The sequence below is a fragment of the Pteropus vampyrus genome, unplaced genomic scaffold (genome assembly GCF_000151845.1).
Source record: "Pteropus vampyrus isolate Shadow unplaced genomic scaffold, Pvam_2.0 Scaffold50, whole genome shotgun sequence".
Taxonomy (NCBI): domain Eukaryota; kingdom Metazoa; phylum Chordata; class Mammalia; order Chiroptera; family Pteropodidae; genus Pteropus; species Pteropus vampyrus.
This window is the reverse complement of record NW_011888831.1, coordinates 2,307,954-2,324,782: the sequence shown is the minus strand read 5'-3', so window position 1 is coordinate 2,324,782 and position 16,829 is coordinate 2,307,954. Positions and strand designations below refer to the sequence as shown.

Here is a 16,829-nt window from a genome sequence, read left to right as displayed (position 1 = left end):
GTTTGTGGGGAAGCCAGAATGCCATGGTCCCTTCTGCATTCACTGGCTGTGTGACCTCTTCCTGTCTTCTCTGAGCTGCAAACTCCCCAGCTATATTTAAGAGGTGTGTTGAATATGGCCTTTCCAGCCCAGGCCTCAAGTGATTTTCATAGGCTGGATCTAGGTCCACAGAAACCTAGGTCCAGGGTCTGAATGTTCCTCCCTACAGCCTTGGGGAAAACCTTTGTGAAGCTCTGCTCCCAGAAAACAGGTGAAAGCTTCCCAAGAGTCAGAATACCAATCACCCTCTCCTCCCCTACCCGAGTCCAGTGCCTGGGGAGAAAGATCAGAAACCTCATTCATGCCAGTTCCAGAAACATGAATTGGTATCAGTGGATGCCTATGATGCTGTTAGGCAGGGAATCTGACTAGCCCTGCCCTTAGACCTCACAGCCCAAGATAAGACAGGGAAACACTTGGCTATGCCAAGTGAGGCACATTGATGGGCAGAGGAAGGGATTGCATCCTGCAGAAGCCTTTGGGTAGGTGGCCTAGGAACTGGTAAATAGCGGGAGAAGGTGTGGGAGAAGAGGATTCCCAGTGGAAGGAACAGGACAGGCCAAGGTGCAGGGGAATGGAGGGCTATGCTGTGGCTGGAGAGGACAAGGTGTGTATGTTTTGGAGGAGGAGGAGGAAGAGGAGGCAGGAGAGACTGGCTGGGACTAGAGGGGCTCAGATGCCAGCTGAGGAGCTGGGACTTTAATCTTGTAATATGGGATTGTTTCTTCTAATTCCAGTGCATTCTGGTGTTTGGGTTGCTGGGCAGGGCAGGGTGGTACCTCCTAGGCCTGAGCTAGACAAGATGCTCAGCTAGGAGTTTATAGGATTTTATAATCCAAAGCATTTTGAGTCAGGATTGGAGGTCCAGTGCTAGCGGACTTTGGGAAGGAAAGACCAGTATCTACTCTGCAGCCAACCGAGGCTCCAGCTTTACTGAGCTCCTACATCCTGCCACACTGGGGCTATTTCCTCAGGCCTCACTAGGCTGAGACCACAGGTGTTGGTCTGTGAGAGTCCAGCAACTCAGACTAGAGTGGCCACCAGAACACAACATTCTGGCCTGAAGGGCACTTGCTGGGTAATCCTAGTCCCTGATACTCTGGACTTGTTTGTTGGGAATGTTGAGGAGGGAATGCACTGCTCAGCAGGTCGAGGTTCTCAAGCCTGACTTGCTCACTTAATGTGTTAATTGCTCTTCCCAGACACATGCTGCATTACAAGTCCCAGGTGTCATCCTGGCACACAGTGTGCCTGTCAGTGTGCATGTGCCTGTGTGTGCTCATTTCTGTGTTGGTGTGTGAGCATGTAAGGGTGTGTTTATAGGGTACTGATAAAAGCTCTTCCACCCTGGCTTCAGGCTTGAGGGTTGAACACCTACATTGAGATGATCACCGCAACCCTGGTTTGTTCCCTTGCAACACCAAACATTGGTCTATCTTGTTTTATTCCCTGAAGTATCTGTTTTTCCTCCATGCCTGGGTAGTTCTGTGTGGTTGTTTGGTTTAATGCAGCCTCTAAAGATAGAGCTGGCAGGAGGCAGGCAGAGGTTCCTGGAGCCAAGGTTTATCCAACACAGGGAGGTACATGACTACATGTGCTCCTTCTGTGTGGCCATATCAGGGTTGTAGGGTTGTGTGAAACAGAAACTGACTATCTTAAGTAAGAAAGAAATTTGTTGGAAACATATCAGGAGTTCATAGAATCAATGGGAAGGTTGAAGATTCAGGATCCAGGGTCCCATGGGCTATCTTATTGAGTGGGAGGGGCTCCAGACAAATTTGCCCTCTCCTTTTGCCATCCTATTCAGGATTTAAAGCACTGGACCAGAGTGTTTGGTTGGAGCCTATGCCCATGCATGATTTATAGCTCCATTAAGACCAGGAAACCGGGATGCTGTTAGGAAGGGAGATGGACTCTGAGCATTAAAACAAAAGAACAGTGAAAGGGGAAAAAAGACAAAAAACAAAAACAAAAACAAACATGGTGTCCATTATAATGATCTTGGGCAGGCCGCTGGTCCTCTCTCAGATGAGGCCTTTCTAAGAGAAAAGGAAGAAACTGGACTTAATGTCCTTCAAGGGATTCTCATTTCTGATGGTCTGGGTCTGTGATCAAAGAAGGATGAAGCTTCTATAATTTAGAAAATGTTAAAAATGTTCAAATGACAGAACAGGAACTTCTGTGTTAGTGGGGACTCAGAGCCATCTGTTCTGAGCAAGAGAGAGAGGCAGAGATGAAGCATTCTGAACAAAATTTGTGAGGCAGCCCCAGGCTGGGGGATGGAGGGGGTACAACAAATACCCAACTTGGCAACAGCAGGAGCAGAGAGGAGGTACCTTCTATTCACCTGTGCGTGGTGACCTGTGGAGAAGGTAATCGAAGGGTGGAGGCAAATGACACATGGAAGCTAATGGAGGGTGGAGTCAATTAGGGAGAAAATGCCTTTTTCAAAAGGGCCAGAAGAGGAATCTGGCTGGTTTCTGAGTCACTCAGAGCAACAGACACATGATGCAAATCAACACATACTTCCTGAGCACCTGCTAAATGTCATTTGCTCATTCAATCAACAAACATTCTCTGAACATCTCCTCTGTACTAAACTGCGGAGATGAATCAGAGTATGGGCCCTCGAGGCTCACAGCCTTCTGTGGGGTGGGTGTGTGTGTGTGTGGTGGATTCGTGTACAAACATAATCAGCACGATGTGTTTAGTGTGACGGAGTGATACACAGGTTACTCAAGTAACCCAGAAGAGGAAATTATAATTGTTTAAGTTGGTCAGGGAGGGCTTCCTGGAGGAAGTCACGTCTGTACTGGGTTTCTTAAGGACAAGTAGGAGGAATGAACTAGGTAGACAGCATAGGCAGAGCATGACTAAAGGGCCTGGGGGGTGGGGGTTGCCCATGTGACGCTCTCCATGGTTCTGAACCGTCATTGCTTTAGTAGGACAAAGGCTTTTGCGTTGAGGGGAGAGCAGGAACTATACATAAATGTGCCCAATTCCTGCCACTCCTCTAGGCTCTAGGAAGTATAATTACTGTGACTGAATTCAAGGAGCTCTATTTTCAGTGTGGCGGAATGTAATTTTGAGAGATGGGTAGTAGGATTTGAGGCTGGAGATTGGCATGGGTCATGAGGGATCATGAAGGGTCTTGAGATCATGTTAAGGAACTTAGATATTGTGATCCTATAGGCAGTAAGGAGCTATGGAAAGGTATTGTGCAAGGTAGTAATGGGGTCATATATATGATTTATAAAGTTGCTGGCAAGAAATATGGAAAAAGACTGGAAGGAAAGTTGGAGCAGGTGGTGTTGAGCTTTAAAAGGGTCCAAGTGAGACCTAGAGAGTTTTGAGCTAAGGCAGTGAGCAATGGGGACATTGAGAGATTTAAAGAGAAAAAAATGGACAGGACCTAGATGTAGGAGTTGAAGGAGGAGAAGGAGTCCCAGATGGCTCCCAGGTATTCTGCTCAGTGACAATGTGGATGATGGAGCTGTTTGTCAAGAAATAAATGATACCAGAGTGGGAGAGATTTAGGGGAAAGATGATTTCAGTTTTGGATGTGCTGAATTCAAGGTGCTGTGGGATGTCTGGGGTGGGGGGATGTGCAGGAGACTGCATATGGACCTAGTGCTTGGTGATGAGGCCACATCTAGAGATGATTAGGGTGTCATGGGCATGGGATGATTGATGATTGGGGGACTGGGAAGGGGACCTTAGGGCCCAGCTTAGAGCCATAATTGTGTCTCCTTCACAGCTGGGCACAGTCCTACAGTCAGATACTGTGTTCTAGTTGGCGCCATTACACATGAGGGTCATTGCTGGGGCCCATTCTCAGCCCCATGGAGCTCCTAAGTCTGTCTTTGCCTGTTAATCACTTGTCATCCCAGGCTAACCAGTGGAACTTCCTCTATCCGGGTTTGCAGGCTTGAGCTCAGCAAACTGGAAAGAGGCAGCAAGGCAACTTTCAGAATGAAATGTTTTCCTAACCCTTCCGTCACAGTCATTCATATCCAACATGCCGAAGCATATTTTTAGTCACTTCGCAGAATTTAAAATACACCTCGAAGGCGCCAAGAAACACCAGCTTGGGGATTAACTCTGCTCACAAGAGGCAGTAGGGAGGATGTGGAGGGGTGCCTCATGCTGTGTCACCCTTTTGCTATGTCATGATTCATTGTGGCCGACACCCTCACAAGATGCACCTGCCTGTGGACACTGGGTCTGGAGCAGTCTGTAGTGGGAACTGAGCTCCCAGAGCAGGGGTTTTGTATCAGAGCCCTGGGTCAGCACCAACCCTGTCACTGACTAGTCACATATCCATGATGGGGTCATTTCTGGGCCCTGAGACCTCTCTGTGAAACACAAGATAATTCTGATTTCCCAGGCTCTGTCTAGTTCTACCATTTTGTCTTCAGCACTTTGTACAGGATTTTAATTTCAATCAAAGCTTCAAACAGATGAGTGGGGAAGGGTGGGGGAGGGGGTCACAGAACCACGGCACTTCTGAGATTGTGAGAGTGGTGATTGTGGCCCTGAACGCAGAAGCTACCCGACCACTCCCCAAGGGAGACAGAACTCCACACTCTGCTGACCACTCATAGACTTCCAGACTGAATCCTATCCTCCTATCTACCCCCAGAGAGGGAAACTAAGACCCAGAGGGAGTTAGGGGTCTAGTCCAGGGTCATGCTACCCTCCAGAGCAGAGCTGCATTAAGACCCAGCCTCCTGTCTTCCATTCAGGGCTCTGTCCCTTACCTAGTGCACAGCTGGAAGTCCGATGCTTGAGGATGCCACACCCTCAGGAAAAAATGCCCCTTTTTAATGCCCTGCTTCAGGTGGGCTTCAAATGGAGCTCTGGCTCTCTCTGCCAGGAGCTGCTTCTTGGTGAGCCAGGAGTAAGGTCTCAGCATACACACAAAAATGGGCCGAAGGGGAGATTGGGGGCTGGATATGGGTTTCCCTGGGGAGGTGGCCAACATAGCCTTCTGTGCCTGTGGAGGACTGGGTCCTGGACCAAGCCTCCACTGGTTACACTTCTTGAACTGATTAAATCAGGGCGGGTGAATAGCTGCTGGAGTGGCCACCGGCTCTCCTACAGGCGCCCAGATTTAGCTGAGACCCTCTCTCCATGATGTCCAGATGCCTTGAGCTCCAGCCTTCGGCTGTCTCCCAGAGTCTCCGCCAATAGCCCACTCGCGTGGAAGGGCATGGGGAGGGAGGGCACTGAGTAGGTGCTGGAGAGTGCACCTATTGCTACCTCCGTAGCTCCCACAAGCCCCCTCCGTTGCCCGCCTCCGTAGTCGCGCGGCTCCAGCGTGACTGCGCCCCCGTCGGGCGGGAGGGACTCAGCCCTAGGGCCCTCCACCGCCTCCCTGCCCCCCGGGGCAGCACGTGCGAGGCGGAGCTGTGGCTCCTGCTTGGAGCTGATTGGGCGCAAACTGGTGGGCGGGGCCGGACCTCAGCTGTCAGAGCTGCCTCGGCGGCGACGGCGCATCGGGCTGAACCGTAGCCGCGCCGCAGCCGGGGCCGGAGTGCAGGAGCCGACCGGGCCCGGCCGGGATGGTGCAGCGACGGCTCCGCGGCGCACACACGCACTGAGTGGGCCCAAGCTGGGCCGCGCGTCCCCCGCGCCCCCCGCCGCCCCGATCCCGGCTGGCATGATGTGCCTGGAATGCGCCTCGGCGGCGGCGGGCGGCGCGGAGGAGGAGGAGGCGGACGCCGAGCGGCGGCGCCGGCGCCGGGGGGCGCAACTAGGGGCTGGCGGTGGTGGTTGCTGCGGGACGCGGGCAGCGGGCGCCGCTGGAGTCGCGGCCGCCGACGATGAGGTGCAGACGCTGTCCGGCAGCGTGAGGCGGGCCCCTTCCGGACCCCCCACCACCCCCAGCACCCCCAGCTGCGCAACTGCTGCCAAGGGCCCGGGCGCGCAGCAGCCCAAACCCGCCAGCTTGGGCCGCGGGCGGGGGGCAGCCGCCGCCATCCTCAGCTTGGGCAACGTGCTCAACTACCTGGACAGGTACACCGTAGCAGGTGAGCTAGTGCCCCACCCAGCCCGAGAACCAGGATCCCTTGCCTAGAGGTACCCCTGCGAGCCTTTGGTCCCAAACCTTCAATGTCCAAGCCTTACGTGGGGTCCTTAAGTGCCCTCGGCTCAGGCACAACTGGGCAAGTGATGCCCTGTGATCCACGGGTCCAATCCAAGGACTGCCCCCCACTCAGGGCCAGAGGTTGAGACAGTCCCCACCCCTGGAGTAGTCCGCGCGTCCTCGCCAGCCCTTGACGTCCCATCCGTTGTCCTCTTTTCCGAGAGTCTCCTTGCGTCTCTCTGCGTTTTTGCCTCTGCGCCCCCTTCCGCCCCCGCCTCAGATTCTCAGGCCTCTCCTCCCCTTCCCCCAGCCCAGGCAGTCTGTCGGTCGGTAGCAGATCAGTTCCTTCCTTCCTCCGCCGCCTCCACTCCTCTGCGTGTGTGCGGCGAGTGCACGCGCCTCTTGCGGGTCTGAGCCTGGGGAGAAAGCGTGTGCACGCGGGCGGCGCGGATGTGTGTGTAAGCGTGTGAGCGCGTGGCTGACAAAGGCTCCAGGCTGCGGGGAGAAGAGGGCGGGGCGGGGCGGGTCCGTGGCGCCTGGGGACCCAGGATGCGGTTTGCAGCTGGCCCTGGCTAGAGGCCCAAAGACGCTTCCCCCTGCTTTATGGCGCCTGGTGCCTGGAATAGAGTGGAGGCCACTAGGCCTAGAGAGGGGCTGCCTCATCCTCTGTGAGCATCTCTGGGAACCAGACTTGGGGATGTGGTGAGGATCCATAGAACAACTGGGTTCTAGTCCCAGATTTGCCGCTCCTGTGCTTGGTGTGTGACCTTGGGCTAGTATCAGCTTGTGTTTAGGTCTGTTTCTCCCGTTTGTGAGGTGGTTGATCTCTGGGCCTTTTGGGGATAGATGGGGGACTGGAATTTCAGTCTGCCGGCTCCCCTCCTTCAGTTCTTAGGGATCTGTGAGTAGAGACTTCCTCTAGATTGAGCTGCCCCTAGGTGGGAATGGTGCAGCTTTGAGAGAAAAGGACTCCATGGCTAGGCTGGCATATAGTTCAGGAGGAGAGTGGTGACTGTGTACCTGGCATGCTGTCCCAGAATCTGCCTAACTACAGCTTTGTAAAATCTGGAACTAACAAAAAAAAAAGAAAAAGAAAAAGAAAAAGAAAAAGAAAAAAAAGATAGCTGGAGGAATTTTGGACAGACTCTAAAAACAACTTTGTGGTGATCGAGGGGAGAGCCTTGGCATAAACCAGACACCCACCTGGATCCCCTTCTCCAGGCCTCAGTCTCCTCTTCTGTTGATTGGGGTTTTGTGTCAACTAGAAGGGAAGAACTCAGGTGGGAGAGCAGAGGCTTCCCCTCCCCCCACTCTCATATTCAAAACCCTCCGCTCTCCATTCCTCTGCTGCGAGGAGTTGGAAGTGGGTACCAGTGGCATCAGTTTCTGGGGTGGGCTCTCCCCAAGGGGCTCTTACTTTGGTCTGGTGAGCAGGAATACCCAGCATGGCCCAAGTGCACCAGCCCCTGTCATGCATGTGCCTGCCTGGGACCTTGGAGCTTAGGTGCCACCCTAAGGTGGGAAGAAGTCAGAGAACATTGTGACCTGTAGTCAATGCAAAATAGACTTCTGTGTACAGATGGGGAAACAGGCCCCTGTACAATCCTTGTCCAAGATGGCTCAGAGAGTGCACAACAAGGCTGGCGTTAGATCTACCAGTAAGCCCCGCCTAGGAAGAGGTTTCCCACCCTCTCTCAGTTAGGCAATGAATGGTGCTGCTTCTGGCACTGTAGCACTTTCCAACTTGTTTTTTTTTTTTTTTTTTTTTCTGGCTCCAGCCCACCCCCTCCAATACTCTCAGGGAAGCTGACTCTGCCAGGGGCTGAGGGGATGAGGGTAGGATCAAGGAGGTGTGGTGTTTATCTGCCCCAATCCTGACTTCAGTCCCAGAACCAGAATATCAGAATGGAGGAGGAAGATAGGAAATTTCCGGTGAATTGGTAAAGGATGGGGGTGGGAGCAGTGGCTAAGAGAGGCGTAGGGCAGTAGGGAGGAAGGTCAGAAAACCCTGTGCAAATACCGCCTGGGTTATGCAGCCCTCCCGGTTCAGGCCAGGGCTGCAGCTTGTGCACTGCCCCGCTTCCAACACAACATACACAGATTTCCTCTCCGGATAAGCCTAGCTTTCTCTCCCTCTCTTTATGGTAGGTTCCCCAACAGCTCCCTGCCGCCAAATTCAGTTTTTTAGGAAGATTTACTGTCTCTATGGCAACTACGATGGCTTGATGGGTCAAACAGGAGAATGGTCATTCCAGGTCTGAGTCCACCTGTTGCTGGCTGGCCCAGCTGAGAGAGAGCAAGGGATGCTGACACTCTGCTGGTCAGTCACCTTTGATGTTCCTGCCTACTTGGCCCCTCAGGAACTCACTATCTGGCCCTGGCTTCCCTTCAAAGAATAAGAGGAGTTTCCACTCTTTTCCTTTAAATTCGTCCTGTGTATTTCTGTCTTCATGGTATAGATCGGCTCTGTCCAAAAAAAAAAAAAGCAAACCCCCAACGAAAAATTAAAAATTTCCAAGAACCACCGAAAAAAAGGAAAAAAAATAAGTGAAATTAATTAATATGTTTTATTCAACTCAATATACCCAATGTTTTTCGACATGTGATCAGTATAAAAGCTATGAATGAAATATTTTGCCTTCTTTTTCATAATAAGTTTTGAAACCCAGTGTGTGTTTGACATTTATAGCACATGTTGATTTAGATGAGCTGCATTTAGGGTACTCAACAGCCACAGCGGCTGGGGCCATTGCAATTGACAGCACAGGTCTAAAGTCTTCGATGCCAGAGTTCGGAGTCCAAGCTCTTCAGCTACCAGCCCTGTGACCTTGGTGATGTCACTTGAGCCTTCTGGGTGATCATTTCCTCCTCTCTACCTCCCGGGTGGTGTGGAATAAATGAGAATGTCTCTTAAGCATCTGGGACAGGGCCAGACTCCTAGGAGAGCTTCACAAATGTCGACTGTACCTCAGCCATGACAACCTTCCCGTTTTCCTCTGTTTTGGACAGTTATCTTTCAGAATACCTTTGCGATTCCCTCCCTTCTCCACCAGGGTTAGTCTCCATCCTGGGAACTCCAATAGGTTCTTCCTCTGCGCTAACATTCCCAATGCACCACCCAGAGATCCAGTTAATTATGGCCTCTCCTCCCTGCCGTGAGAACCCCCTGAGGGCAGTGGCCTTGGAAGCAGGTGAGAAGGGCCAGACTCCTGCTCTTGCTTTTCTTACCCAGCCTTGGCTGAAATTGAGGTAGCCCAGAAACCAACCACTTCTAAACCCTTTCCTCTGCCTCCTTGTGTGGGTGGGGGAACTGATACCAGGAGAATGCAGGTACTTATCCAACATCATGCGGCAGGACAGAGCAGGACCAGAACCCTTTCCTCCCTTCCACTCCCAGTACAATGTTCTCTTGATGGAGGCAGAGACATGCCTCCTGCTTCTGGCCTAGAAACTCAGAGACTGCTGACCAGGGTAAGAGCCCTTTGGGCAGATGAATTTCAGCTCAATTTAAGGGAGGTGATTTGAGCTACCCTAGGGCATGTGGCTCTTGCTACCAGCCTAGTAGCCACCCACTCTCCATTCTGAATTCACTCATGGCCACCAGGTCAGGAGAAAGAGGGAGCCCTCAGGCGAGGGTCCTGGGTCTGCTCTTCCCAGCTCTGCTTCTTGGAGCCAGAGCTGCCTCTGCCCCATCTGTAAAATGGAAGCAGAGGTGATGGTATAGGTGGCAGCCTTCTGTTCCTGGAACCAGGCCCAGCAAGAGGGAGCTGGCGCCGGCCCTGTTCATGCTTGGAGAATGTCTATTTGAGAGCCGAGATCCTTCCCCAACTTCTCTGGGGTACCTGTCTCTTCCTGGGACCTTTGTTTTTTCCTTTGATCCAGCCCATGGCAGACTGGGCACTTGAAATTGGTTGGGGCGGGGGCTGGTGAGGAGAGGCAGAGTGCTGCCCTGGGGGAGTCTTTTTCTGCCAAGGAAGCTGAGACCGGTATCCATGACAACTGCTCACTAACAGAAACCCAGAAAGATAGCTGAGGTTAGGGACCCAGCCAGGAACACAGGCCTGGCAGGAACTAGGGGCTTCCCTAAACACCTGAGCTGGGTGCCAGAGGGGACTGCCAGGCTGGGGCGCTTGGCTCTTTTTTGTCTACCTGGTTGAGTTTGTCCAGAGATGACAGATGGGGGAAATGGAGGCCCAGGGCCATTTACAGGGTTGTTTGGGTGGGGAGAGGCCAAGTCAAGCCCCAAGCTCTGTGGCTATCTTTGTGGATAAGGATAGTCAATATCACCTCCCCCATACTTCCTCAAGTAGTCTTTTTCTCAGTGGGTGGCCCCATCCTAGCCACAGCCACATCAGTACTACCTAAAGTCTGCAGGGTGGAGTATCCCAGGGCCACATTCCAGAGCGCCTCTCTGGCAGGTCAGTACCCAGGTCAACCACTGGCTGCCCTGGAATGTTGGCACCCTAATGACTAACTGCCAGCTGCCTATTTCCTTGATCCTTCTTCCTCCTTAGGCACCTTCTAGTTGGTTTTGCCAGCACCTCAGCTGTGCTGTTGACCGGTCAGAGGAAGTGCCTTGAAACTCACTACATTGAGTTTAAATGGCCCTGGGACCCAGGGCCATTTAACACTCCAGCCTGTGCCTTAGTTTCTCATTTTGTGAATGGGACAGGAAGGCTGCAGGGCTGTAGGTTATAGCTAGGTCAGAGGTGCTCAGAGAGGAAGAGCTCCATGTCCCTTCCTCAGATAGGAAGTAGCTTTTGTTTCTGCCTGGGTGTGGGGAGCTGAAATCCAGAGGATAGACAGAGGGTGAGAGCGAGGGAAGCAAAGAGGACATTGGCTCCATCCCCAGGCTCTTGGGGCCAGGCTCACTTTTGGGCCCTGAATGTCTTCTGGGCTGAGCTTCTTGCTCCTTGCTTTGCTAGACTTGCTGTGTGACCTGAGGTAGATCCTGGCCCTCTCCGAACCCTGAATCAACAATAAATGATTTTGCTCCTCTTTCTGTGATCAGGCTCTTGCTCCCAAGGGTAGCTTGGTCCCAGGAACTCTTGTCTGCTGGCCCCTGGCTCTGCCTGTACCTCCCTCCCCCAGGATAACCAGGTCTGTTTCCCAGGTGTGGCAGCAGCCAACCTCAGTTTCCCTGGGTAGGTGTCAGTGGTGCCTCTGCCTCCTTCCAGGAGCTCTTCCCAACTCTCTGAGCTGAGCCAGGCACCTAACGCCTGCTTTTCAGCTGCACTATATTCCATTTCCATCATAGCATCTACCCCTATGTCTGGTGGACATTTTCCTCTAGCCTTGAGGGGCCAATCCTGGTCATCTCTGTGACCCCAATATGTGTGTGTGGTAGGGTGCTGGCACAGGCTTGACCCTTGCTGACTGATTGGCAGAGATGAGTTGACCCTAACCCCAAAGCCCATCCCTCTGGGCCGAAGGGGCCTTGATAGGTTTAGACAATCCTAGGTAAGGACCAGGCCCCCGTTGCTGAGGCCAGGGCTTCTCTCGTGGTTGCCAGTGCTACCTGTTTGTACTGACCAGGGCACCCAATGAGCTACGGAGCCTTGCACCCCTAGAAAGGAAATCGGGGAAGTCAGCATGATCCTTGTCTACTCAGCCCTCGACTCTGACAGTGAGGCCCCCTTGCCCACACACTGGGCAGAATGGTTTCTGTACATTCTGGAGGGCACCATAGTAGTTTTGTCTGGTCTCTTCTATAGAGAGGCATTCGAGGGGAAGGGCTGGGCCCAGGTCACACAGTGAGGCTGCCTGCTCTAGGCCTGGCCCTTTTCTGGTAGCTGGGAGGTTGATGAAAGGAGTCCTGGGGGAGATGTGTCTGAGAGCAGAAGCAGTTACATTAGAGCAAGAAGTAAGAGGGACAATGCACTTGACAGCTTGGAGGCTAGGACTAGGGCTTGGCCTCCTACCTTCCCTCAGTTCTCACCCATCATGGAGACCTTGCTGGGGTCTCCCCCCAACTTGGTAGCTCCATGAGGTCTTCGTGGTCCCTTCACTGTCAAGCATGGATTTGCCGAATGGAGTCCCAGGAAGCAAGGAGCGTGATTAGACTTTGTAAACTGTAAAGGGCTATGCCTGGGGAGGGTGACGTTTCTTGGTCACGCACTGTTTCTAACATCCATATGAGTGCTGTGGGTATGGATGTTGAGAGAGGGCTGGTCGTACCCTCTTTTCTGGGTCTAGTTGGGGTAAGGTGGAGGGACATAGGCCAGGCTTGGAGCTTGGAGGCCAGCTCAGCCTTGCTCCTGCCTGGTTCTGTGGACTTTGTCCCATTCATCTTCCGAATCTCAATTTTCCACTCGAGAAGTGGGAGCAGAAGTCACTGGTACCCTTGGCCACTGAAGCAGCACACCAGGAGAAGCTGGGAGTTCGTGGGCTTGAGCCACGCCATTCTGGGATCTCTTATCTCTCCCCCTTCCTCCCTCTTATCCTGTGTCTGTGGTCACATAGGTCTGTGATTCCCAACCTTTTTAGGACCAGAGAGTGGTTCTCCTATGAGAATCTAATGCCTGATAATCTGAGGTGGAGCTGAGGTGGTGGTGCTAGTGCTTGAGAGTGGTTGTAAATACAGATGAAGCTTTGCTCACTCACCCACAGCTCATCTCCTGCTGTGTGGCCTGGTTCCTAACAGGCCATGGACTAGTACCAGTCCGCAGCCCAGGGTTTGGGGACCCCTGACATAGGCCATGCTCTTTGAGGGTCATGATAATGGTATGGCCACCTCGTCCCCTGCCAGGTGGTTGTGGGAGCCCCTGAGGCAGGACAGGGCCTGAGAGGCTGAGCTGGGAAAGGAACGGCTATGCAAAGCCCCCAAATTGCTAAGGCCAAGTCTGGTTCCAGGAAAGCTGGCCCCAAATGATAGACTAGAACCACAGGAGAGAGGCCAGGCTGCCTGTCCCCACCCACTCCAGGCATAGAGACTTGGTAGGGAGAAGGGAGGGCTCTTTGAGCTCTGGGGGCAGTTCCCCTCTAGGGCTGGCAGGGTATGTGGGCAGGGCTCTTGGTAGGGAGGGATGTTATGGTCTCCAGCTGGAGTACTCTTTAGAGGGATAAGTTCCAGTGAGAGAGTAGGGCCTCTCTGAGGGGCTGAGGCTCTGGGGCTTGGGGGCCTTATCCTCATGGTTCCTGCAGAGATGACCACTAAGTTGTCTTGACATTAATGACCCCTAATTTGTAGGGCGACATGGAAGGAGGATGGTCAGTATATGTAGAACAAATGCACTTGAGATTTAGGATGAACCCAGCCCGGATGTATGGAGATCCTGGGTCACTCTCAGGTGGGTGACCTGAAACTTGGAGTGGGGGCCAGATGTTCCTGGAGGTCACTCAGCTTGTCTCTGGGGGACAGGGGCAGGAGTGTGCCCCGTGGAAGTCCTGGGGCAGGAAGTGAGTGTGCTTGAGAGCTTGGGTCCCCAGTTTAGGGACTGCCTTGGCCAGTCCCCTGAGGCTGGGGCAGAGGGGAGGGGGTTTTTAGCAGGGCCAGGCTGTGGTTTCCCAGCCTTAGCTATCCAGAGCCAGATCAGCAAAGCCAGGCCGTCAGGCCCCTATAATTACTGGGGCGGGAGCTGTGGCCTAGCATTGGAGCAGGGGCAAGACTCAAAGTGAACCAGCTCTGAGGCCTCTGCAGGGGGACCGGGGCCCCTCCTATAGGGACCAGCCAAAGGCAGGCAAGGCCCATCCCTTCAGGTCCTTAGGCCCTGTCTTTCTAACTATCTGTCCTTATTTTGGAGAAAAGATTTCTGAGGTGGGAGGTCCCATCATTCTGTTATGGCCAGGGCTCCTGCCCCATGAGTTAATGATCTGTGATAACATTTAGTAACTACCTACTATGTGCCAGGCATCATTCTAAACATTTTACATTGATTAACCTGTTTAAACCTCACAACAACCATAGGAAGCAGACCTTAAAATTAAGCCATATTACAGAGGAGGAAACTGCACAGAGAGGTTAAGTAACTTGCCTAGGGTCACACAGCAGGGAAGGTGCAGAAGTCAGGATTTGAACCCAGATGGTCTGGCTCTGGAGCCCATATTCTTGAGAATTCAGCCAAGTTTCCAGCTGCTCTGAGAGAAGCAGGGTGAATGTAGGGTGATGATGACGGTACTTGGGAGAGTAACCTTGAGCACTATGTAGCTCGCTCTGGCTGACTGGGCAGGAAGAGACTTTATGTTGTCCCAACCTTGTATTTGAGGCTGGTCTGAGCTAGGGGCCCCTGAGGTCAGTGTCAGTTTCCTCTTACACCTTGGCCTTTTTGAGAACTCTCTGATATCAGCATGTTGGGGTTTGGACCTGGCTCCTCTGGGAGCTGCCAAGGGACCAGCAGTAATGAGAAATCACTGTATTTGTGACCAGCCAGCTAGGTGAGTGAGGCCAGATTCCATCCAGCTCTGGTACCTTCGAGGTTCAGGCATCTCTTCAATAAGAGTCCCAGAGGAGGGAGTTGGCAGGACATCCTGGCCCAGACCTTGAATCTGGGCTCTGGATGAGGTGGATCTTAATTTTTTGTTTTTTAATTTTCTTAAGTTTATTTATTTATTTTTATGGTGACATTGGTTAACGAAATCCAGTTAGTTTCAGGTGACATTGATTAATGAAATCCAGTTAGTTTCAACACTAAGGTTTGTGTGTGTGTGTGTGTGTGTGTGTGTGCGCGCGCGCGCGCACACACAACCCATAGTTAGATTTCTTTCTGTCACCACATATTTGACCTCTTTTATCCCATTTACCTCTCCACTCCCTCCTACCCTCTGGTAATCACTAATATATTGTCCATGTCCATAAGTCGGATGAGGTGGATCTTAACAAGTAGAGATAGACTCTCAGGAAGAGGGCACAGCTGTAGTCAAAGCTTGGAGGCCTTTGGGTTGTCATATGCAAGTCACAGAGTCCTCAGGCCAGCCAGGCCAGTGTTTTCCAATCACTGGGCTGTATATTAAGAGATACTTGGGTCTCACCTCCAGAGAAGGTATCTGTACAGATGTAGATCATGGAGGCCTCAAGTGCTAGAAGTTTTGGCTTAATTTGGGTGGCAGTGGGGAGCCATTGAGCATTAGTGGGCAGCCATATCAATGAACTAATAGAGGTAACACTCTTAAAACAGTATCTGGCACTCAATACATGTTAATACCCAGATTTTTGTTGTTGTTAGTAGTAGTAATACTGAACCAGTGGTGTGGGCCAGTGGATGTTGAAGAATTCATGGGTTACTCTGAGCCCTAACCAGAAGTGGCAATCACTGGGCCATGGCGTTAGCTTCTTGAGTCCAGACACTGTCTATGGGCTCTAAAGCCCAGCCCAGGACTTAGTGAGAGATCAATAAATGCTTGTGAGATCAGGCTGCGGGAGGGAGACTGGAGAGGAGGCCAGCTGGTGAAGAAGAGAGAGAATCATTGGGGCTCATTCATGGGCCTATGGGGAGCAAGGAGGTTTCAGGGCCAACTCCTAGGTGTCTGGCCTGGATATTGCCATGTTGCCACTCAGGGAATGGGGACCAGATTGGGGAGCTGTAGAACTGGAGTCCAGGTGGCTGGGACACTGAGGGATGAGAGAGTCTGTAAGATTGAGGTGGTTGGTTTCAGGGGAGTGGTGGAGGTGAGGACATCGAGTTTGGAAGGGGAGAGAACTCATCTAAGAACTTTTGCTAGAGCGGGGGAGAGAGGAGTGGTTGGCAGAGGGGACAAGTCAGGATTGCTTTCATCACCAGGATGAGAGGGATGTGAGCACTTTTGTGGGCTGATGTACAGAAGACAGAAGTAGATGCTAAGACTATGTATAAACTCAAGCCAGGGGTGGACCCACGGCAAGATCACTGGGAGGCAGGAGGGACAATTGGCCTAGAGCTGGGGAAAGTTAGCCTTAGACAAGAGTTGAGACCCTCAGGGGCTCGGAAGGGGTGTAACTGGGGTTAATGGATGAGAAAGTCCAGATGCTTCTTCTGTTCCAGAGTGTTTTCTTGGCTTAGGGATGGGAACCCTGTGGACAGAGGGCGCTTCTGAATGTGGATTTGGGGTGACTGCCTGGAGAGTCCTGGGTTGAGAGCTGGGGCCATGGGAAGGCTGGGGGTTGCGTGTGAGGTAGAAGCCCCACCTTGCATGCCTTTGGCTGGTAGGGCTGGTGAAAGGGGCTTGGCCTGAGCTGTAGGAGGTTGCTCCTGGACATGAGGCTTATCCTGTGACCCACCAAACCTCAGCCTCCAGGAAAGAGGCTAAAAATAAGGCTGTGGTAAAGAAGGGAGGGGGTGTGTGGGCCCAAGCCAGGCTGGAGCCCAGAGGAAAATCTGAGATGACCGGCAGGGCGGCTGTGACACATGTTTCCTGTGCCAGGAGCCAGTGGGATCTCAATCACTTGTGGCCATAGCCCCTTCCAGTTCTATAAGAGGGAAAACAACTCAGAAAGGCTCAGACAGGGCCTGATCTAGGGCCTATGGCCTGCATGAGGCCCTGCTCCCTGGGAAGGTTCTCTCTAATCTTTTGCCTGGAGTTCAGGCCTTGGACCCAAGGTTGAGCTCCAGGGGTTGCTGGGGTGTGGACATCCAAAGCTTCCTGTATCTTAGGGTCTAGATTGCCTGAGAGTTCCCAGTGGCCCTGGATGCCCATCTGGACATGGAGAAATGTCCTCCCCACCACTTTCCAGGAGCTCTGTGCAGTAGAGGAGGTCAGAGGAGGCTTCCTGGAGGCAGAGGCAAATGCT

At 52.6% G+C, this 16,829-nt stretch overlaps 1 protein-coding gene across 4 annotated transcripts in view; it reads left to right on the top strand.

Annotated features, from left to right (window-relative positions):
• The first annotated feature begins 5,497 nt into the window (after positions 1 to 5,497).
• The window catches only part of SPNS2 (sphingolipid transporter 2), a 35,322-nt gene continuing 23,990 nt past the window's right edge, over positions 5,498 to 16,829 (top strand). For 2 of the 4 annotated variants that reach the window (XM_011359785.2, XM_011359787.2), the window contains exon 1: positions 5,563 to 6,071. In XM_011359785.2, the coding sequence (XP_011358087.1) occupies positions 5,702 to 6,071 (370 nt within the window). In that variant the 5' untranslated portion in view covers positions 5,563 to 5,701. Of the gene's footprint in view, positions 6,072 to 16,829 lie in introns of all 4 variants that reach the window. The other 2 variants (XM_023530452.1, XM_023530451.1) reach the window with 2 other exon arrangements.